General features: G+C 39.2%; 1 protein-coding gene across 3 annotated transcripts in view; it reads right to left on the reverse strand.

The window, feature by feature from the left end:
* Positions 1-24,849, reverse strand: part of LOC132143609 (sister chromatid cohesion protein PDS5 homolog A) — a 45,649-nt gene that overhangs the window by 15,348 nt on the left and 5,452 nt on the right. For all 3 annotated transcript variants that reach the window (XM_059553985.1, XM_059553983.1, XM_059553984.1), the window contains exons 3-14: positions 6,114-6,317; positions 5,802-5,888; positions 5,519-5,616; positions 5,309-5,435; positions 5,131-5,211; positions 4,843-4,983; positions 4,638-4,753; positions 4,438-4,532; positions 4,197-4,342; positions 2,242-2,393; positions 2,002-2,115; positions 1,760-1,841 (exon numbers count right to left, since the gene is read on the reverse strand). In XM_059553985.1, the coding sequence (XP_059409968.1) occupies positions 1,760-1,841; positions 2,002-2,115; positions 2,242-2,393; positions 4,197-4,342; positions 4,438-4,532; positions 4,638-4,753; positions 4,843-4,983; positions 5,131-5,211; positions 5,309-5,435; positions 5,519-5,616; positions 5,802-5,888; positions 6,114-6,317 (1,443 nt within the window). The remainder of the gene's footprint in view (positions 1-1,759; positions 1,842-2,001; positions 2,116-2,241; positions 2,394-4,196; positions 4,343-4,437; positions 4,533-4,637; positions 4,754-4,842; positions 4,984-5,130; positions 5,212-5,308; positions 5,436-5,518; positions 5,617-5,801; positions 5,889-6,113; positions 6,318-24,849) is intronic.

Here is a 24,849-nt window from a genome sequence, read left to right on the forward strand (position 1 = left end):
GCACTGTATCCCCAAAAGCTGCCATGAACGCATCGGCCAAATATAAAAACTTATCGGCCATGGCGAAATTATCGGTCGACCACTAGTCATTACAAAGACGTTTTGCCTTCCTCTGAAAAATAATGACAGAAAAAATATTAAATTGTGAGTGAAGTTTTTGCTGATGGCCTATGTAATTACATGTAGGCCTATGTAATTACATGTAATAACTAAAAAATGTGCATGTAATGCCTTTTTTCCTGATTGTTTGCATCATTTGCTATGTTCACAAATTAAACTGAGACGATGCGCATTAAAGTTTTAGTGGAAAAAAAAAAACTTTTCAAACTGTCCTCATCTCAGCCACGCAGCACCGCTGACACACACCTGATAAATTCAGCTCAGCTTTACAGCGCAAGAAAGATTGAAATGAAAGATTTAAGAAGTGAAAGAGCAGAAAAGCAACGTCTATTTCGTGCCCAATTTGAACAAACCACAACTGGTAAAGCTGTCAGCTGTGTTGATATTGGCAATATCATTAACAATTCTAATTTATAATCATTAATATGGTTTAAGATTTTAAGTCTATGCTGTGTGCTGTTAATGTGTGAGCCTCATTATTTGAAGAGCACATGCTGTCCAGTAAATCGCAAAAGCTTTGTGTTTTGTTACTTTTTAATAAACAAAGTATCAGCTATAAAATGTAAAATTAATAACGAAATAGAAGGCGTGGTTGCTTTAGCGCCTCATTTCAAGCAGCAAGTAACCCATTTAATCTTTCTCTTTACTACTATCGTACATAATGAACATTAATTAACATCAAACGATAGGCTATTTTATAAGAGAGCCTATAGTACACAACTTACCGAAATGTCAGTTTTCAAACTGCGGAAAATGTGTAAAGCTTGTAAAACATTGCAAGGTAATATACATTGACCATTCAGTGACAATAAGCTCATCAGTTAGCTAGAAAAATAACTATAAATAACTATATATTTATGCACTATTGCATTTAAATATTTATACTTAACCTGTTTTCTACATGATTCAATGCCTCTTATAAAATTGCATTTTACTAATTAAGAAAAACAGACTGAAAGTGTGAAAGACATACAGCCTTAAAAATAAAAGTGCTTAAAAGTTTCTTCACAGAACCACTTTTGGTTCTACAATGAATCATTCTTTAATGGTTCTTTAAAGAACCATTTCTTTCTCAGCTTTTTATAATCTGAAGAAACATCTTTCAATACATTTAGGCATTTCAAAGAAACTTTTGTGAAACAAAGGTTCTTCAGATGTTAACGTTTCTTTACGAAACCATTTATATAAAAAGGCTCTTCTATGGCACTGTGAAGCACCTTTATTTTTGAGAGTATGACAACATTCACAAAAGGTAAATGATGGTTTAACAACCTTGAGGAAACGCCCAAACTATACTCAGTGATCAAGTGATGCTTATGGTCCATGATACTGGTACAGATAATGAACAATTATGTGACTGTATATTTCAAATTAAAAAAGACATTTGGTTCCCACTTTAAGTGAATCTTAGTTCCCAGGTCATCTACAAGATAGATTAAAATGCTGATAGTCAAGAAAATGAGAGACAAACACATGACAGTATGATTGAAATGTGTATAAAAAAAAAAAAAAAAAAAAAAAAAAAAAAAACATGTTTATTCTGTGGCACCTAAAAAATTATGCCTACGTTTTTTTCTTATAGGAGCCAATGGCTCCTTACTGTATTTTTTTGTTTGGAGCCCTGGTTTGTGTAACTTACTGTAGGCAATTTGTGTAAGTCCAGCAATTCTCGAACAAGCCCTCTCAGCACATTCTGACACTTCCACATTTCATTCAGTGCTCTGAAAAACAACGAGATGTTCTCAGCTTGATCTAATTAAACACATCAGTGAGATGAGTGCTGTTAATAGATGTACAGTGATACGCTCCAAAACGGTCAGATGAGAACCAGACACTCTCTTGGCAATCTGATAAGCTTTTAAAAAGTCGTTTAAGACTCACTTGACTGCGTTAGTGTCCAGGCAGGCATAAAGGTAGTATAGACACTTCATCTTTTCCTCAGTCTCCAGACTGTGGGGAACCATGTACTGTGCAAAGATCTTCTCCACCAGCAACCTATTACACAAGCACACTTTTAAAGAACCTGACACTTCGAATTTAGGCATGCTTCATTGTTTTATGTCAATAAACTAGTCAATGAAGCAGATTAAATAATTTGTGTGTACAGATGCATGTGCATACTTGTCATCTATGCTGTTCTGATAGTAGATGTGTAAGAGCTTGTCTTTGATCCAGCTGATTTTCAATGCGGTCTCCTTCCCAGCTTCATGGTGCAGACAGTACTTCTTATAAAGCTGAGCCAACCCCATCATTGCTTCTTTACGGACACGCCACTGAAACCAAACATTATAATTACATTTAATTTGTTTTTCTCAGCTCCCTTTTTATTTAAATTCGAAGTAGATTTGAATCATGGCTCCAAGATATATCAAAATAAATATTGCAATATGAGTTTATCAAATCACAATGGAATGCATCGTATTTTCCAGAATATAAATCATGTTTTTTTTAACATGACAAATTCCAAAGTGAATGTATAATGCATTTACTGTCAAATATGCAACACATGGGCAAAGCGCACATAAAAAATGCACATACACAGCATATAAGATAGACAAAGTTACACTGCTCAGAAGGTCAGTGTGACCACCGTACCCCCATGGTGTTATTTCAAACAAGTACTTGTGAAGTATGCTGTTATGTATGACAATAAGTGGATACTGGGACACGAGTTAAGTACAAAGCTTACAAAACAAATAACTGTTTTGCAACCAAAAGCTAGGCTACATTGCAAACATAGAAACTAGTGCTGTCAAACAATAAATCACGATTGATCACATCCAAAATAAAGGATTTTGATTCCATAACATATGGTTGTGTACGGTCAAAGACTATAGAATACCCAGGATGTGTCACTCGTGTAGTTCTGGACGGGGAATAATGCAACGCTCAATATGACCACTTAATTGCAGGAAGCCCCACCTTCTGAAAGAAAGAGCCAATTGCTAATCGGTAAACACAGACACACGCCTAGGACTGCGCATACGGACTGGCTGATCTAGCCTGAAAAATAAGCTTTTTATAACACTATTTGAGCAAAAGAAACAACATTTATGACACAGCTGTTGTTAGATTTCTTTGGTGATTTCAAATATGAAATTTAATCGTAAGCTAAGTGAACAGTTTTAGAGAATTTGATGTTTCCCCATTTCAAAGATGGCTGCAGTGACATGACTTGTCTTAAAGAGACTTTGGTACTGTGTATATTTATTATGTGTATTATATATAAATACACACACATGCATGTATATATTAAAGAACAATATATGTTTTTATATGAAATATATTTATATATAATATAAATTATATGAATATAAATATATACATGTAAATAAATCAAAATATGTTCAGAATGTATACTGTATGGGTGTATATTTATATATACATAAATATACAAGTACACACACATATGTAAACAAAAACCTTTATTTTGGATGCGATTAATTGTTTGACAGCACTGATAAAGAGATATTTGGATTTGTGCCGAATGAGAGAGCTACATGAGTGTTTCTGCATAAAGCTGCAGTGGAGTCTCACTCTGAAACCTGCAGCACACATCTGCTGGCAAAACAGCAAATTAACAACCATTTGGATGTTTTGATGGTTTAACGTTTCAAAAGAAATTAATATGCAAACTGTTGCACTGTACATTTACAGTTGTATATTTGTACAGTTTAATAGTCCCTTTGCTTAATATTTTTTATTTCACAATTACAAAAAAATACATATATTTTTTATAGCGATATTGAAAATGTGAAAAATTGTGGGAAGTGTAGACTTGAAGATTTGTTTTTGTTCACTTCATTACTGAAAGAGGCTAGAGTTTGTTCAGCCATGAAGAATGGTGCGCGAACAAAAATAAATTGAAAAAATACTTTTTAACTCTAAAGTAAATTATTTATGCTCCATGCAGGTCCACCGCTAAAAAAAATCATCCTAATCTTTCTAGAATGATTCGTTCTTTCTTTCAAGACAATACAGTACTTTTTTCATATTGCAATCTACATAACAGAAAGAAAAAAAAATCATGCCATTGAGCTCAGAAGACTTTAGGGTAAGCTTTGCATCTTTCTCACCCTCTTGTCCAACATCCTCTCTCTGACAAACCCCAACAGTTGATCATTCACCAGGTTCAGATCTTTCTTCCCTGCGTTGATGATGGTCACAATGACATCGTGCCTGATTGCCTCTTCTGGGTCATGTGACCTCACCTTCAGAAACTCTGAAGTGACAGAGTTACACAAGATGTTTACAAGTCAAGCAATGCTTAATGGAGAAAAAAAAAATCAGTAGACATCACATTAATCCTGAACACACCAGTAAGATCCATGGCAAGGTCTGGGTGGTTCATCAGGCAGTGGCTAGCAAACTTTACACACTCCAGTCTCACAGGAACATGGATGTCATTGAATCTTTGAGAGGAAATAAAAAGAAAATCAGAATTCAATAAACCTCAAATTATACATTTTCAAAACTTGTCTTTCAGGACAGTTTTTCCAATGGTAGGAATCTCTCACCTTCCCAGAAAGCACTGCCAAAGTGGGCGATTCTGAGTGGCCAGTTCAGAGTCTTTTACACCAAAGAGTTTAGCCAACAGTTTCACAACAGCCAACCTCTCCTCTCCATCATTACTCTACACAGACAACAGAAAAATATTAGTCTTGGAATTAAAGTGTTTGTATGCGAGCTGAAGCACAAATAAATGTATGTGCATTAAGTCACCTTCAATTTGAACTCAAGTTGTGGCATCACCGAGACAAGGAGCAAAGGGTCGATTGCAAAGAGCTCCTGAATGAGGTCAAATACATGCTCAGACAGATCACTCACGGAGGACTTTCCCATCACCAAAACCTGATTAAAGAACTACAGAGAAAGAGAAGAAAGGGATTAGAGAAGGAAGTCAATACAACATCTGTTGTATCATTTTGTCTTCTTAAAAAGAATTGAACTCATTACGTCATTTAAATGTACTAAATTCTGAAAGGACAAACTTATGTTTTTGTGACTCACTGAGGCAATGCAGGTTTCGATGGTCTGAACCGTTCTCTTCAGAAGAGTCTTGGCCAGGTCATATGCCTGCTTATTCAAGTTCTAAAGCACAGAAACAGGTACAACCACACACTGGTTAGCCATCTGAGACTGGACTGGAAATGAGATTGGGAAGAAATAAGATAATAAGTTTGCCTACTTTGTGAGCAGGGATGAGGTTGATGAGGATTGTGTCCAGCAGCTCCTGCGTCACTCCATCTCCCTCCATGATGATGGAACTCATCAGGTCCAACATGTGCATCTGCACCTTCTGATTATGGCTATTACTGGAAGAGGGAAAAGTCTTGATCAAAAAGAGTACAGTTGCGTAACAGAAGACACGATTAAACTCACTTAAAATTAAACTGACTTGATGACAGAAAAGAGGGTTTTGAAGAGTTGGATGAAAATCTCATTACAGTCCTCCAATTCAAAACAGATGTTGTAGGACTTCACCCATGCCAGGTTCTGTGCAAATTAAAGTTTAACATATTAGTTATGACAATTAAACTACATGCTTAATCTTAAATGAAAAACAAACGGGTAAATATTGCTGCTGTGTGGCTTATAACCCCACAAGCCTGAAAGTACATTTAAAACATGCACATATAATCAACCAGTTATTTGTAAAAACATAGCAAAGAAAAGCTCACCTCTAGTAAGTAAAAATATCTGTTGAACTGAGGGCTCTTGGTATCCTCTAAACCCTTCAACTGCCGTGTAATGAAGAGAAAAATTTCCTAGATAGAAGATAAAAAGATATTAAATTTTTTAACTGTAAAGCTAATCTCAATTCTCTTTTGTTTCATAATGGTTGATGGTATTGTGTGTAGGATGGGGAAAAAGACAGCTTGACATGAGGTGCAAGTGTGAGATCAGTTTTTAATCATACATTTTTAGTGTGAGCCATAAGAAAGAGGTCAGTTTATCAAAGTCATGCGTGTGAAGTTTATCTTTTGGCATACCTTGAGCTTGTCATGCGAGGTGTATGGGGCCTCTGGAGCATAAATTCTGAAAATGTCAGCAAGACAGCAGGCCACAAGTAACCGTACATCCTTGTTGGGGTTTCGCAGGAAAAACTCAGAGGCCAAGTGAAGAGCCAAAGCCAAGTACTGCTGCTTTTCCTCCTCTGAGTCTTGATCCATGTCCATATATGTCTTGACCACCAGCTATTAGACAGAAAGGCATCATTTAAAGCCACAGTATACTTCAAACGAAATAGAAAATCGAACTGATATGACCACATTTCGAACAAAATCAGGCTAAAACGAAGTTCATTTTGAGTTCGAAACAGCTCACCAAAGCAAACTTTCTGGGGGAGTTCGCTTTGGCTCCTAAAAACACATTTGTGCTTCCACTGGTCCATTGCGATCAGTGGGTGTGTTCTGAAACTCCACCTTCTTTGATCCGCATTTTTTTTTGTTAACAGTTTGTTAACAGTATACCGTCGCTCAGACTTTTTTAACTTATTTTTGCCATGAAGAATGAAAATGAACTACGTTTGAAGTATATCGGGGCCTTAATGCACTGAGTAAAATATCTCAAAATATTTAATCATTCTGTAAACTTTAGACACAATCTACCTGCTTTTATATCCATCTGCTTCTTACTATAAAACCTAACAAGTTTAAAAAAAAAAAAAAAAAAAAGGCTGCTTTTTTAAATTTTTTTTATACAGAAGTCCTTTAAGACATAACCACCATTAACTAATTCCAGCAACAACTTTTTTTACGTTAAAGGGGGGGGGGTCTAATGTGATAAAATGTGAAGTGTTTAAGTGATGAATGTTTTATAAACAAGGCTCAGGTCGACGCTGGATGTGCACATCGTTTGCTATTAAAACATGGAGCCGTCCCTGTGATAAAAGACCCCATTCATGTAAGTACAATTGATTCAGATTTCTGTATTTTTTTGGAAATCAGCACATAAGTGAATATATGTTAATGGAAACAACACGAAACATCAAGTATTATAGCTCCGCTCACGGCAAGCCTCCTGGAGCTTGGCTTTTTCCGGAAAGAATCGGAAAGCTGTATTTTTCTTTTATAAATATGATAAAACTAAATACTTTTTGGATATATAAAGAATGCAGTACTACTCTATAGGTACTCAAGATTGACATGAGATTAGGTGAAACGGTGTATGTTATGTACCCTTTAATAGCCACAGCATTACATTAACAATCAATAAATCTGCATCAATGAAGTGAAGGGAATGCATCTATCTACCTTATTATTTTAAGGTAAGAACATTACATTATTATAGTTATTGTTAACAAAATAAGTTAAGCACACAAACACTTTTACTGCATTTTGCAGACATATGAATTGCTACCAAATCATCACACACCGTTGCAGTGGCAGACATGAGGGAGAGAACAAGACAGTGGCAGTGGCAGGCAGCAGTAAAACACCACTCTTTCCTCCATTTCATCAGCACAAACTCTACAAGCTTTAGGCTAAGTTTAACTCCAATGCATTTTCATTTTAAAATGCATAACTTTGCCACAGCAAAGCTGCCTGGCATCCACTCTATTCCACTTAGATAAGGAGCTGCGGGATTTTCAAGGGTGATTAAAAGTTTACTTCAGGATGTCAATTGCTCAGTTTGATGATCTGCTAGCGATACTAGAATCACATATTAAAAAGAAGACCCCCAATTTCCGTGAACTCAGTGTTCAAGGATCTTTATGGTGCTTTGTGCTGCAAGACGAATTGGATCAAGTTGACTTTTTTTATAATTATTGTCTCCCTTGGTTTTAACTTTATTGTCTGCACATACAAACCTTTAACATGGCAACAAATTAATGTAATTACTTTAAGAAATCTAATTACTTTATTACTTTGAAATAGTTATTATAAAATCCTCAAAAGTGACTGGCTGATGGGTGTATGAAGTATGCCGATATATAGTATATCATGCTTCACTGTTTGTATCACAATGCTTATCTGTTCACAATGCTTATCTGCTCCAGATTATGTATGTGGAAGTGGAAACGGAGATGGAGCTGTGATTTATCCAGTAGTAAGAAACATAGGCTGTTTCTCAATTCCAAGAATGCAAAGAACGGACTTGTGTTCTCGAGGAGACCGGTCTTGCCAAGCTTCCTTGGAAGGACGCGAGAACACAGAATGCACCCTTATGAGTATTGAGATGTGCTGCATACTTGCTTAACTTACCGCATAGACACAGCATAAGCAGCGGCCAATGAACAATAAATATAAAATAAATTAATGACATTTGTTTGTAAAGTTATTAAAACATTTTATACTATTATAGATATTATTTACATATAATTGTATAACGCTTTATTTTACAGCGTTAACGTTATATATTTAACTATTTCCATATTAAGATTCATTTTAAAGGGGGGGGGGTACAATGGTGTTTTTATGTATTCAGAGTTGTTCACAGTGTTAAAGAGATGGATTCTCATGCTAAACATTGCCAAAGTTTTAAAAAATAATTTAGAAGAATGACTGAGAATTTCTGTGCTGAAAATCTTAATTCCGGGTTGGTACAAGTTTCGGCAGGTTTTTTCGATCGTGTATCTAATGATGTAGACGAGAACGAAAGTCCTTATATGAGCATTTCTCCCAAAAAAAGCGTGCCCACACACACACATTGACCAGAGGAGAGCGAGATGCACACATCAACGCGCTTCCTCGGGAGATCGTCGAAAGCGCTGCATAGGATTTGTTCGAGAATGTCTCCAGATAACTGCGTTTTTGGATGTGAGGGAAAGTTTTCCGTGTATAAGACCTTTCTCCAGGTCTTATAACTTTATTAAAATTAAGCAAAACAAAACGATAAATGTCAACTTTCAAGAGCCATCAAGTATTTGCGAGAGCGAGTTTAAAGCTTGCAGACTTCTGTACACCGGCCGCCCGCTTCTTTGATTTCTAACGGTTTGATTCTCTCAAGTCTGCACTCGATGCATCCTTGATATCAAGAACACATCCGGGCACTTACATACGTCCTCTGTAATTGCGTTCTTGAGAATTGGAATTGAACTGCGACGGTTAATGATGACGTATAGCGAAAACACAAGGATGCAAGATCGCTAAAGAACGCATATTGAGAAACAGCCATATTTTTTAAAGTCAGAGTGTCTCCTTTCTCACTCCAAGATAGCTCAAAATGTCTTATGAGGAGCAGAGCTGGAATGAATTGATTATAGAAACCTTTGATCAAGAAATGTGTTGTTCAGGTCCACTACAATAAAAGTCTTGCAAACAGAAAAAAGAAAATGTAAAATGCTTGGCCAGAAAACACAATGGTAATTTCAAGTCCATTACTAAAATAAAGGAATAATAGAAAAAAGGAAATTTGGAATAACTAATGATTGACAAAGATAACATTGATTTGACCATTGCAGGTGTGGTATGGACGGTAACATTTTTGTTAAAATCACAATGAAATGGAAACGGTGCCAGTTCTGTTCTCCATTATTGTGATGCATATTAAATTGAATTATCAAAAAAGGATAAAAAAAAGAAAAGTGGGGGGGGGGGGGGCAGAGGGGACTACATCTGCCGTTGATTGGATTTACCTCTTCAAAAAAGCAATGGTCATACTTTGCTAGAGGTAAATAATTAAGACTAATCTGCATGAAGAGTGCTATGTTTAATTGAGATGACCACTGAATATTTGCATGCATGCAAACTTTTATGTAGATCTAATTTTTTTCCACGTACAACACAGCAGGTGGATTCACAAGCAAAAGGAGGAGCACTATCCACAGAATTAGTAAAGTGTTCTATACCTTTTACAGACTTAAAACAAACGATAAATGAATACATTAGAAATAAATGGCAATCAGAATGGGATCAATGTCTAAATAATAAGTTGCATGAAATAAATCCTGATGTGAGGAAAAAACAATCTCTTGTTTTGAGAATTGTTGGAATCAAGTCATCTATAGACGGTTTCAACGGCAACAATATAAACAAACGTTACTGCGCATGCGCGCTTTTGTGGACCTAACTTAACTTCCGGTAGACTTCCAAATAGAATCAATAACAACAGCCAAGTCCCTCTAGAGTAGATATTTTTTGATAACAAACAAAATATGTTTGCTGCGTGGATCAGGTGGACTTAATGAAAATGCAAATTCATTCTTTGCCAGCAGGAGATGTTTTAAAGCAGGGATTCCCAAAGTGTGGTGCGCTGCCACCAGGGGGTGCGCGAGAGGAAAAATGTAATGGCGGTCTGTTTTTTTTAAGTGGGATTTTTCCATACAATAAAAAACATGCACAGTAAACATTTCCTTTATAATCGCTTTAATTTTAAATAGAAAACTATAATTTTTTAGTTTTCGATGGAAACGAACTGTTCTTTTATGTACTGCAGGCTAGGCTATATGCGTGCCAACTTGTTTCATTCATTCCATAATATATATTATAAATATGCTTAACTGGCTGAAATCAGAGAAACTGTCAAGTCGGACATCTTATGATAAAGTTGTTAGTCAGGAGGAGAGGGGGGTCCGTGTATCTTTTGGTCATGGCTGAGCGACTTTTCCGCTCCACTTGAAAAGTTCCAGATGCATACTCTTTTATTTTATTTTAAGTTTGAGCCTATGCTCTTTGCAACTTAATTATGTTGTGGATCGTGTGTAGGCTAATTTTATTGTCGCACTTGAAAAGTTTCAGATTGATCCTCGTTTTTATTTATTTTATCTATTTTGGAACTTATTCTCTTTAATGATGTGGATCATTTGTAACTTCATTGCAATTTAATTCAATGTACTGTCGTTCTAATTTCCATAACCGTTGTGTTATAGTGGTTCTCAACCTTTTTTCCCACTGGGCCGCACTATGGTCCAAGTCCAAGTGCAAGTGGATTGCACAGGTTCGAGTAGCAATGGGCTTCTTCACACTGCCTCCACATGTGCAATAGTGCTTTTGAAGCCTACTGACCACGCGCACCTGTCCGCGCGGTCATAAAAAATGGGAGGTACGCGTTCGTCCTCTCAGAGCCTCCGCACACACTCTCCCATGACGATGTTTACGTCATGCCTACCTAGCGGACTCCCCGCCGGCGCGGAAAGTTTAACATAGGCTTAAGATGCAGGACGCGCACGGGAGCATGACTTGACGCGACATTGCAGAAAATGTGCGTTCACAAATGTAGCCTATGTTGATCCAAATATGGAAAGCACATTCGAATTTAATAATATGAGGTTCTCTCCAGAGATGTTTTGCCACATTTCTTCAATTAAGGATGATTGCTACGTAATATACGGTGTTCCCATTTGCCTGAACTTCTTCAAGTAAGTTGCGGGGCAAACCAAAAATCCAGCACTCTCCTTCACTGCTGATACTGCGACTATCATTTTTTCTACATGTTCATTCGCTGGCCTTTTTCACATTTCTTTTTTTTCTCCCTTAAAAACAAATTTGTCCATTCTGATGCTCAATTTTACCGAACTAATGGCTGTTGATGGCTATTTGAATTGAATTCTGCCAATGTGCACGCTTGTATGTGTTCGTTAAATGTGTAATGTTATGTGAGTATAAATAATATATGAAACACAAAATAATTTAACATAAGAAATAAAAAACATTAGGCTATAGCTTATAAGTAAATGTTTAAATGTAAAAAAAAAAATTGTAAAACTGAAAAAAACAACAACAATTAATTGTGTTCAGCATGGTGGGACGCATTTGAAATCGTGGCAATGTTTCTTTTACGCAGCTGAAAATAACCGTGCTTTCTGTTACTGAGCCTGTGTCTGTCACTCGTCCTTTTAAAAGTGGAAGTTTGTGCGTAGCTTTGTTGCATTATATTGAAACTTTGTTGATGTTTTTATTGTCATGCGTGTTCTGGTTATTTGCGCATGATTAAACATGACTCTTTATATGGCGATAAAAGACAGCTTTGTTGCGTTTTTTATTTAAGTGGGGATTGGGGGTGCGCCAACCCGGTTGGGACATAGAAGGTGGTGCACAGGAAAAAAAGTTTGTGAACCGCTGTTTTAAAGCATAGACATAAAGCGCGAGAAATAGAGGTTTCCCCAGTAACAGTTGTAAACGAAGCAGAGCTGGTACGCTCACACCGAGCGCCAACCTCCCGCTCTCTCTCGTGAGGCCAATAAGGAAGTGACTAAAACTGCAATTCATCGACTGGCCGCTTGAGGCTGGCTGCAAAAGGGAGTCAGTCCCATAGACTCCCCATGTTAAAATGCCCAACTTTACAGCAGGAAGAAACATTTTTACAGCCTGGTTCAAAAAATGATTTTGGTCTAAATAGCTAATTTTGCCCTTCGTGACAACTGTGAGGGGGGTGAATTTTTTTATAACTCATCCGTTTAAATTATATTAAGACTTAAAGTTCTGCATAATTAAGGGCGTAGCCACTTGAGTGACAGGTGGATTGCCGCTGCTGACACTGCCGTTGTGCTAAGTGGGTGTGGCTTCAGCAACTAGCTCCCGCCTTTTTGCCCATTTTTGATTGTCCGGGAGAGTCGCGCGGTGACGCGCTGCCAAGATGGCGACGGCCCGCTCTACACACTTTAGGCTTCAAAAACACACTTCAGGAGTCTACGGGTGACGTCACGGACACTACGTCCATGTTTTTATACAGTCTATGGCTCACACGCTGCAGACATACAACATGCAAGTCTTCCTTCAGAAATACAGCGATATAAAAACACCTGTGCCTAGTTTTGATATTTAAACATAAATGTAAGGAATTATTATTATTAAACGTGCAGTACATAACGTTAGTCATGTTTATTCAACGAAGCATTTTTGAAAATCGATCAGTTTTAAAATTGTGGTGAATCTCCAAAAATAAATGTATGGGAAACACATCCCGCAGCACAACCACCTGAGCTCAACTTCAGTCTGCTCATCACCTTGACTTTAACTGCGTTTGTAGAAGGCACCGCAGCCAGACTGATATACAGAACACAGACCGGAAGTTAACTTAGGTCAAGGCGCGTGCACCCGATGAAACCGTCTATACAAGATGCAGAATAGGACATTCAAAAATTCCACAGTTTTTACTCTAGGGAGAAAATCCTCCGAAATGTTCATCTTGTCAGAGTTCATTGTTCAATAAAGATATCCTTCTAGATTGTATTACATCTGCCCCTGTGAGAAACCTTTTTTATTCTGTTGATTCTTTTGAAAAAGTTTTTAATCAAGTGATTTCTAGAAGAAATAAATTTTAAATATCTTTTCTAGTCTTCCTTTGATTGATTGCACTTTATTCTCGCCATGAATAAATATAGCCTTAGAAGCTGGCATGGCATTTAAAAGAAAAGAAAGAAAGATCTAATTTTTCACAAGCACTTAACACTTATATTTCTAGGACCCAGGAGAAATTAAGTACTCTAGTTTCTACCTCTCTCTGGCGCCTGTGTGTGAGAGAAAGAGAGAGCTGAGTATGTTTGGTAAAGCGGGGGGAAGGGCAGCCTGTGCTGTAAGCTCAAGGAAAGCAGTTGAGCTTCAGACTCAGACAAAACAGCACACTGGCAAAAGCAGGAAGGCCCAAGAGGGTCTGGCTGCAGACTTGCACTTGCATTCTCAGACTTGCACTCTCAGACACTTGCACTTCCGCTAGTGACATCACTTGCAGTCTTTATTTTTTATTGATTTTTTTTTTTACTTTTTGTTTGAATTTCCGAACATTTTATAACAGTAGCCAGGTGGCGAAGACAAGAAAAAATAAACTAAATTACAATGTAAGTGGCAATCGCTACTTGCACTCTCCGTTAACTGTGACACTTGCAATCGACACAAATCGTGCTTGTTGCCAATGGAGACAAGAAGCTGTGGGGGTGAATAAATGAAGTTTCGCGTTAAGCATTTTTCCATATAGAATAAACTGTCTACAACTCGTTTATATCACTGTCTTTGTCCATTAAGCTACATTATGTGTTTTATTTATAATGATTTTCTATAGGAGGAAAACGTTTAATGTACAATTTAACGCACTGCGTTCTGTACTCGTCTGCTTGCCTGTACGGAGTTGATCCTTTTAAAATCACTTAGTGCATTTCATAATGCACGTTCATATTTGCTGGTCTGTATTAGGGCTGGGCGATATATCGAATATTAGCGATAATATCGGAATAATTTTGACGACGATGTACAATTTGAATATATCGGGAATATCGAATATTTCAAATGCAAGCATACTTTCCCAAAAGAACGCGCCGAATGTCCAAAAAAGGAACCTGTAACTGCTGACTGCTCTACGCCCCTCTACTACGAGAGCTTTAATGATAGCGGTTGCCAGATAACAAGAGTTTAAATCTCCGAATCAGAGCTCCACTGTTACAAGGATACATTTTCTGCCTGGTGTTTGCTTATTTTAAGCAATCTGGCAACCATGCGCACGTGCTCACTCCTCATTGCGGAAGAGCCGCCGCCGATAATCTGAAAACACTATCGAGCTGGAATTGAGCGATCTAATGAAAGCGTCGTTCAGCCGGTCTGTGTTCTGTCATGAGATCTCAACTGTATTGTTTGCATTTGTGATCGCAAAATAAATGCACTTACTCGACCGCTGATGTTTGAATAGAGAAACATAGGCTATGGCCATTTGGAATTACTATTGGGGAATTTCACTGATATGTTTACCAGTTTCCATAATATAGACAGAGAGAATGCAAAAGTCTTTGGTATTCATTTATATATATTTATATATAAGAAATAGCTATGTGCTTTAGCAACTAGCTCCCCATCTAAGAGGGTTTTTAGTGTCAGTAGGAACATAGTTTCATGCCACAGAGCTACTCTTAAAACCACAGACAGTTGACAGACTTGTGTTCTTAGCTTAAAAACTTGTTCAAAAAATTAAAATAAAATACTTATCCCAGTTGCATAGTTTAAATTGTGAATTGCATGCACTAAAAAGTTGTCAGAATGCACTTTCTGTAACTGTTACTTAATTTGCACTCCTTCCGTTACATATAGGCCTACATGTATTCATTTAATAAAAAGCAGTAAGTGCTCTCTTGGTCTAGATTTTTTTAACTGCTTAAATTAGCTGTTTAATCTAAATAGTTTTTTTTTTTTTTTTTTTTTAATGGGCAAAAGAAAATCATGTTTTATTTTTTATTATTTAAATGCAAATGCAAACATATCGAGATATATATCGAGATATCATTTTTTTTTGTATATCGCCCAGCCCTAGTCTGTATATACGTTGAGTCAACAACAAGACATATAGGCTAGGCCTACTGAATTGTCTTTATCATCTTAGTCTGTTATTAGGCCACATTAAGCGTTCGCATTGTGTTCATAGCCATCTGTTTGCCTTGTAGTACATTAAATAATAACCATATATCGAATTTGGTCTTTTAATTGAACTTAACGTATCCTAATACATTATGCCATATTAAGTGTTTGTTTTTTTCTACAGGAGGAAAACGCTTAACGAAAGACTTTGTGCATTGCGTTCATATTCTGCTGTTCTGTGGCCACGGATTTGCCAGTCTTGTCTTTTTCTTGCAGGACCCTGTACATTATAGTAGTAGGCCTACTAATTTAGTTTTAATCGTTTAATCACCATCACAGCGTCTTGTCTCCATTGGCAACATGCACGATTTGTATTGATTGCAAGTGACGTCACAGGTAGTGGAGAGTGCAAGTAGCGATTGCAAGTGACATTGTAATTTAGTTTATTTTTTCTTGTCTTCAACACCTGACTACTGTTGTAAAATGTTGAGAGATTCAAACAAAAAGTTATTAATAAATAGAAAAAATAAATAAATAAATAAAGACTGCAAGTGACGTCGCTAGCGGAAGCACAAGTGTCTGAGAGTGCAAGTCTCAGAGTGCAAGTGCAAGTCTGCAGACAGACCGTTCTTGGGAAGGCCAGCAGTCAGTCCATTTTCCTCCAAAGGACTTTGATACCCTCCCTAATTTTTACACATTTAATAAGTGAATACTACAGAAAGCTAGAGTGACAGAATCTCTGGAAAGTGTATAAACTGATTGCTGCAAAGAGCCCACAGTTTTTTAATTAATCAAGTACTTATGAGAGAAACAACAACATGTGGCACTATATTTCAATCTGATTGCCCATTTATTTTCATCACCACTGGATATTTTTGGGGATGGGCTGACCTAATTCATGTTTTGTTCACAAGAAGGATGGCCTCTCTATGAGATCACAATGTTATTTTCCACAAAAAGTGAACAACATGTTAGCTGAAAGGGCATATTTATTGGCCTGATTTGTTGAAAACAAATCCGTCTATTCAGCACTGCCATAATGGTTGTGTGTAACAACACAAAACAAATTAAGAAACAATATATGACACACAAGTTGAAATGTAGGACTGCAAAACATTTTAGAGACAGTTTACAACAGTGCTACTCAAAGTTTGGACTCAGAGGGAATTCAATCTGGACCCGCCTCCATTTCCTATTTCAAAAGCACTAATTATATTATCTTCTATGATAAACACATGTTAAACTTGTAAATCATTTGTTTATTTTGTATTTTTTGTATGTCCTTTTCAAGATGGTTCGAAATGAAAGCAAAGGCAAGATATTGAAACTTTTTCTTCATGACTTTTGTTGTTATGACATCCTTTGAGTGTATGACATTTTACATAATTGGGTGACATTTCAAAAAATTTTTAAACTTTTTTGTTATCACTTAGATTATGGCCATTTTATCTTACAGCAGTGTCAAGTAGGGCTGTAGCTATTGATTATTTTAGTAATCTGGTATTCTACTGATTATCCCATTGATTAATCGAGCAATTGGATAAAAAGTATTTTCTTTATCAAAGAGAAATAATAGATATACAAGATAAAATAAGACTGGTCTCTTAAAAAATATATATATATATTTTGTTCCCTTTTTAGAAAAAGTAATATTTTAAGGTGGGCGTATACGGTGCGAATTCTGATGGTCGGAAGATCGTATGTCCATGCACACGTCACGAGTAAGTTTATCTGAAAATCATACTGACGAGGTGATATAAGACACGATTTAACGACGTGCCAATTTCCGAAGCAATCACACAAAGTTCCACGCCAAAAACATGGAGTCAGAGGAAGAGATTGCTTTTTTTTGTGCCAGCAATGGCTTCCAAAAGAATAAAAAAGAAAAGGAAAAAAGGGCATGGCAAACTGTTTGGCTGAAGAGCAGAGAAAAGCATGGACTTTCTGTTCTTCAAAAACAGCTTGAGATAAGTGTATCTGTGTGATCATGCTTTGAAGTGGTCGTGGAAGATATGGTAAAGTATATAACCATAGTGTGTCACACAAGTTTGTGCATATAGTAACGTCGTTTTTAGATATTTTTAAACAAATGTCATTGCTGGATAGTCTTTTTCCTAGTTCGTGATTGGTCAACTTTAGATAGATCAACAAATCAGCTCATTCAATCGCACACGTCTCAAATTCAAACAGACAGCTCACAAACTCTTTAGACATGTTTAAAAATGATCGGGAGGTCAGGAAGTGCTCGTACGGCACTCCGCTCGCCTTGTACTTCATCGCACATGATACGAGCTGCGACCATACGAGCATACATGATTTCCACACGATTGAAAAAAATGCAAACTCGTACGACAGCAAAAATCGAACAATGTACGCCCGCCTTTACTGATGAAATTGCATACATTATTACAGTTAAAACTAAACCCATTTGAAGCATTTAACTTCCGAATTACATTCAAAAGGCAACTACAAATAAATAAAATAGTAATAAAAAAATTAAAAAATTTATTTCACATTACTTAAAAGTTAAAAAGGTACAAAATAAAACTAAAGCATATATCAAAATAATAGTAATAAAAATACCTAAACATTGCATTTAGCCCATGCCGTGAAACTTAACTTTCAAGTTTCAGTCTAACTAAAGCTCAAGCATGACATAAGTAGGGCCCTATGAAATCAGTTTTATTTTTTCCCAAATTCCGTTTTATTTTTTCCAAATTCCGTTTTTTCCGTTAATTTTTCTGGATTCCATTTTTTTTCTATTTTAATTTTTCTCCACTCCTTTGTCATGGTTAAATTAAGTTGTATTAATCAAAAAGCATGCCTAATTAATTAAAATCATAAAACGTATACATTTTCACATCAATTTATAAATTTTTTTTTTACAAAAATTATGTTTAGGGACCTATGAAATGTTTTATTTTTTATTCACCATATGTTTTTATTGTTACCTTATTCTGTGTTTTAGCATGTATAATTATTTAAATGAATAATCGATTTGTTTCTTAAAATAGCCTTATGAAATGTTTTTCCCCCTCTGAAATTTAGGTGTGTATTAGCATTTTTCTGGTTATCAAATGAAGGCATAAAACATTAATTTAATTTATCTTTTAATTATTGAAAATTAAGCAAACTTAATTTTTTGGTAAACAAAGGGGATTTATTATTAAATATAAAACATGAAAGAAATGTTGTGTGATTAAACCTTAAAAAAAATTTTAGATTTTTTTTTTAGAAGTAGTAGGCTATGTACATTCTGTTGAACATTTCTGGCAAACACTTGTCTTTAAATTAAACCAGACTTTTATTTTGACAGGTTGACGTACCTTTACAGTTCTGTGTATGTGATATGACGTTACTTTTACTCAAATCAAACGGTCAAATGCTCATGAAGTGACTCTCAGAGCAGTTCTGGAGATGTTGTTCATGTGTTTACATATTCATTTATTGAGACGGCAGGCGCTGAAATCACTGTGAGCGTCACGCGCTTCCGTGTGTAATAAACAAAGCGGCGCTTCTTCGCCATTCATTGAGACAAACACGCAGAACATGCAGGATTCATATTTTAATAGACTTTTTCAGCTTAATATTTACACATATTAGTCTATATCGTGATTTGATGTAAGTGCAATGACCTATTTTTGATTAATTCATTCAAAACTTGGCAAATTCCGTGTCTCTACGTACTGGTGTGTGTGTAAAACTTGTTTTTAATATCCTTCATATTCTGTGTACTGGTCAGTTCACAGCCGTGATAGAAATTATTCTGTTCCAATAAGTTTAAATTGACTTTTACATTTTACAGACATTTTTACCTTTATAAAGCATTTTTTTTCCTTCTAAAAGTGTGCATAATCTTTTGAGTCAAATTCTTACATTTAATCCATTAATTAGAATAAGACATTTGGGCTGTTACCCAACAAATGATATCAGTATCAACAAAATTCATCTTTGTAATGCAGAGGAAACACAGAAGCTGCATCTGAAGAGGCATTTAGATGTAGGCCTATTTACACTATTTCAGTGGTTTTCAACCTGTGGGCCGCCGATGGTATTGCAGGTGGGCCGCCGATTAATATTAAAATTAATAATATTGTTCATAAATGTAAAAATGTCTAAGTCATAACATCATTTCATATATAGAATTAAGAAAAAATAAACAGTAAACTATAACTATGATTCCACTATTCAAGCTCGCTGATTAGTTTGAGAATAAACCGCCAATTTTTCTTAGATATTTTTGCTGCATATGCTACAGAACAACAGCAGTTGTGCCAAGCGGTGCCAGCCCGACTTATTTTCTGTTCATTATCAGTTCATTTAATAAAGACAGTTAACAATCTAGCTTCTGAGTACTAAGTTATTAACCCAACAATAGCAGTTAAATTGTGACGAGCGTCCCGATTCCACATCAGCTTCGCCCTGGTAATTCACGAGGAGCACCGGCTCGAGGCTCATCACGGGCTGATCACCCGCACCTGCCTCTCATCAGCCGGGCCTCATATAAACAGCGGGCACTCAGGAAAAGGGGAAGAAGCCTCTCCACGAGCTAGCACACTGACTCTCCTCTCTCTGCCTTCCAGAAAGCAGCCTGTGACCGGGAGACCTTGCCACGAGCACTTCACCGACTCACCTGCACCTGGACCCGAGTGAGAGCACCTTTGCACGCCGAATCACCGCCATCACCCCCGCAACCCTTCACTTTATAATAAAATCCACCCTCCGGAGCTTTACACTTGAGTTTGCTCCTGCGTATTCCTTCCACCCAGTCGCACTGGTGGAGAATGCGGGCATAACTGTGGAAGGAATACAAATCTGCGGTTCCCCAGCGACTCACACTCCTTGTTTTTTTTTGTGTTTTCTCTGACAGGTAGCCGCTGCTCCCCAAACCTCCAGAATGGAAGAAATCCTCCAACGACTAACGGAGGTCAGCATCCGCCAGCAACAGATCACGGAACACCTAGCTGCTTGAGTGGACCAGACTGAGCGGGAACACGGCGAGCTGCGGGCGGCACCCGCTCGACACGTTCCACTGCCCGACCCACGAGCGAAAGTGTCCCACTCAGGAGGGCTGGGAGAGCGATGACTGGGCGCGGTTGGTCACCCCTCTCCTCACAGGCAAAGCTCAGCGGGCCTTTTTCGCCCTGCCGACGGAAGTGGCAAACGATTACGGCGAGCTAAAAAAGGAAATCCTGTCCCGGCTGGGGCTCTCCTCGGTCTGCGCTGCCCAGCACTTCCATGAATGTGACAATAAACTCCGCCTCCCAGCCCGAGCCCAGGTGGCCGAACTGTCCCGCCTTGTGCGGCATTGGTTGCTCGCCGGGGAGCCCACTGCTGCCGAAGTTGTAGAGCACATCGTCGTGGACCAATTCCTCCGAGCCCTTCCCCGGACTCACCGGCAAGCTGTTGGGATGCGGAACCCTACCACTATAACCAAGCTCGTCGAGACGGTGGAACTGGCGGATGCTGCCCAACAACGGGACACCGGGGAGCAGTTGAGACTGTTTCCCCGGAGAGTGGTCCAGGAGCGGCGCACACCGGAGGGCACCTTGCGACCAGTAGCTAGGCCGGCGGCTCCCTCCCCAAAGGACGAACCGATGCCCACAGCGGACCCTGCTTCGCCCACAGTGGACCCTGCTTCGCACACGCGGACGTGGTTGGCAGGCTGTATCGTACACCGCGACCTGCCCAAGGGGGCGCCGGAGGTGGAGGTGAAAATTAACGGCCGTCCAGTACAAGCCCTCCTTGACTCCAGCAGCGCGGTCAGCTTGGTGCAATCTCACATCCTCACGCCACGTGGAGAAACCAAGGCTACCTGCCCCATCACCTGCGTGCATGGAGACACCCGCCATGTCCCGACCTGGAGAGTGACGATCTCTGCTTTCCCGGGCGCCTGGCCCCTTGAAGTGGGTGTGCTGAAGGATCTGCCCGTCCCCCTCCTTTTTGGCCGAGACTGGCCGCCATACAGCCCACCACCATGAAGGGGAGCCGCCCCAAGAAAAGGCCAGTAAGAGGAACCCGTCAGCAGCCGGCCCTACTGGCCCCGGTTGTTGAAACTAACCTCTACCATGATATGTTCCAACAGGTGAATGGAGGAGGTTCATTTGCCCAAGAACAACACGAGGATGATTGTCTCAAGCATTGTTGGTCCCAAGTGCGCATGGTGGACGAAAAGGAACTAAAACCGGGGCCCCATCCTCTCCCGCACTTCATCGTCCAAAATGGCCTACTCTACTGTGTCGCACAGCGAAGGGGGGAGAAAAAACTTTATTAGTGGTACCCCAGACGAAGACGGAAACGGTGCTAGAGTTGTCTCACTCGCACCCCTGACGGGCCACCTGGGGCCAGAGAATACCACTCACCGAGTTAGGGATCGCTTCCATTGGCCCGGGCTGGAAGCAGAAGTCAAACCTTTCTGCCAGGCTTGCCCAATCTGCCAGAAGACGTCCCCACAGAAACCTCCCCCCCAGCCCGCTGATTCCACTGCCCATCATTGGGGTGCCCTTCAAGCACATCGGGATGGATTTCTTAGGGCCGTTGCCTAAGTCTGCCCGCGGCCACGATCACATCTTGGTGATTGTGGACTATGCCACCCCGTACATAGTGGATGTCAACCCGGAACTGTCGGCGGCCAAAAAGACAGAGCTGCAACACCTGGTCGGTCAGTTCCCAGATGTGTTTTCGTCGGCCCCCGGGCGGACCCACGTGATCCAACACGAGATCCACACCCCAGCCGGAGTCATCGTCCGGCAACGGCCCTACCGTGTCCCAGAGGCTCGTCGGCAGGCTATTGAAGAGGAAATTCAACAAATGCTGAAATTAGGGGTAATAGAGCCATCGAACAGCCCTTGGTCCAGCCCTATCATCATGGTCCCCAAGCCAGACTGCACCCTCCACTTCTGCAATGACTTCCGCCGCCTGAACGAGGTCTCGGCGTTCGACGGCTACCCCATGCCTCGGGTGGATGAACTTCTCGATCGCCTGGGAAGGGCCCGCTATATCTCCACCCTGGACCTCACCAAGGGATACTGGCAGGTTCCCCTATCTGAAGCCGCCAAGCCCAAGACCGCCTTCAGTACCCCCAGTGAGCACTGGCAATACCGGACCCTCCCGTTCGGCCTACACGGGGCCCCAGCCACGTTCCAACGCATGATGGACATCTTGCTGCGTCCTCACCAGGCCTACACCGCGGCATACCTGGATGACGTGGTCATCCACTCCGAGCGCTGGGAAGACCACCTGGACCATCTGCGGAGGGTGCTGATGGAGCTACGTAGGGCTGGGCTCACTGCCAACCCCCGGAAGTGTCACCTGGGCTTGACAGAGGCGAAGTACCTGGGTTTCCAAGTCAGACAGGGACTCATCCGACCACAGGAGAAGAAGGTCGAAGCGATATGGTCTGCACCCAGACCCAGCACAAAGACCCAGGTACGAGCGATTTTGGGGTTGGCAGTTGGGGTTGACAGGATACTACCGCGGTTTCATCCCTAACTTCTCCTCCTTAGCCGCCCCCCTGACAGACCTGACCAGGAAGGGGCAGCCGGAAAAAGTGTGCTGGACACCTGAAGCGGAGGAGGCGTTTAAGAAGTTGGCCCTCACCTCGGAGCCAGTCCTGCGTGCCCCGGACTTCAGCTGCCCCTTCCTGCTGCAGACGGATGCCTCTGACACAGGACTGGGGGCCGTCCTGTCACAGGTTCAAGAATGTGAGGAGCATCCCATCTTATACATCAGCAGGAAGCTGACCCCGGCCGAAAGGAAGAAGGAAGCTCTGGCCATCAAGTGGGAAGTCCTGGAGCTGCGGTATTACCTCCTCGGGCGGAAGTTTACACTCCTCACAGAACGAAACGCCCTCATGTTGCTCAGAGACGCAAAACAGCACTGTGGCTGTGTTTGGGATTATTTTTTGTTGCCGAAATTGAGCAAAAACATGCAAAACTAGGGGTGCTCCGATCACGATCGGCCGATCGTTATGCGCATCTCGTCAGTAAAGCCGGTTCTCTAATCAGCGGTAAATTCCATCAGGTGAGTGATTTCACATAGACCAGCTGTTACTACACAGAGCCATTGTTAACTGAGAACCTGTGCAAATCCACGTTCATTTTCAGCGTTTATTTGCGCATCTTCTCAGTTAACAACGGCTCTGTGTAGTAACAGCTGCTCTATGTGAAATCACGCACCTGATGCATAGGTGTGATCCACAAAGGACAAAAAAGCAGGAAACTATACGGTGCACTTACCCCCCCCCCCCCACCACACGCACACAGTGACATAATTTATATAGTATAATAAGAAATTATTAAAAAATATTGTACTTGTTTTTTGTTTAAATTAATTTATAAATTAAATAATTAAAAAAGGGAAGAAAAATTTAAATACACATCTAAATTAAATGATTGAACAAAAAAAAAATCATAAAAGGAGTAATGTGGGAAATATGCTTCAAAGACTGGGCAAAATAGGGATGAAATCCAAAAAATCGAAAATTAGCCATTTATCGGGCATTTCTCTTCCTCCTAGATGTTTTGTTTTTCTTTTTTCTATGGTGTCCTTTACATCTAGTGTTGTCACGGTACCAAAATTTCAGTATTCGGTACCGATACCAGTGAAAATCCACGGTTCTCGGTACCAATTTCGGTACCAAAGCAAAACACAAAAATATGCTAATTAAAAAAAAAAACTTTTTAGCACTAAAAATAAAACCAATGCCATTCTTTATACTTATTTACAATTGTGTTTAAACTTTTTCTACAAGTAATATAATGATGAAAAACAGTACACAAGTTTTACCCAAATTTAATTTGTCTTAATTTATGAAATGTAAACACATTTTATTTTTGGTAAATAAAGGGGATTTGCTATTAAAATTAAAACATGGAAGAAATATTGTTTTATAAATTTTTTCAACAGTAGTAGCAGTATCACATACATTTTACTAAATAATAGTAATATTTCTAGCACAATGACTTTATGTAAAAAATTAACTTTTAGGCCTAATGAATGCATATTTGTCATTTTAACTGAACTTAAGACTGGTGGTGATGCTTAAGATATTTTTGGTAAATGAGGGTTTCTGTAAAAAAAATAGTAATAGATCATATTAATTATTATTAGAAGATAATACTACTACTAATTCTACTATCATACTAATGTATATACAATGCGCTATGAATTGATGAGCTGCTGGGTTCATGAATATTAATCACGTTGTCTGCGTTCGGTCAAACTGATTTGCTGAAATAGATCAGCGCCAGCCAATTAAATTTCCATTTGCGCATTAGCTCCGCCCACTACCGGAGAAACCGGTATGTCTTCTGCTTGTTAGAAAATTAATATGAATAATTCTAAATGAACTCCATTATTTTGACAGGAGAAGACAACAAAGAATAGTTTACATATAGCGTGTCGATTCAGCGTGGTAAGACTCTCGCTCTCTCTCTCTTTGCATGTGTGAGAAACGGTGCTATCAGTAAAGCGACGTTGAGGCGTGCGCCTTCACAAAGAGTTTACA

The sequence above is a fragment of the Carassius carassius genome, chromosome 7 (genome assembly GCF_963082965.1).
Source record: "Carassius carassius chromosome 7, fCarCar2.1, whole genome shotgun sequence".
Taxonomy (NCBI): Eukaryota; Metazoa; Chordata; class Actinopteri; order Cypriniformes; family Cyprinidae; genus Carassius; species Carassius carassius.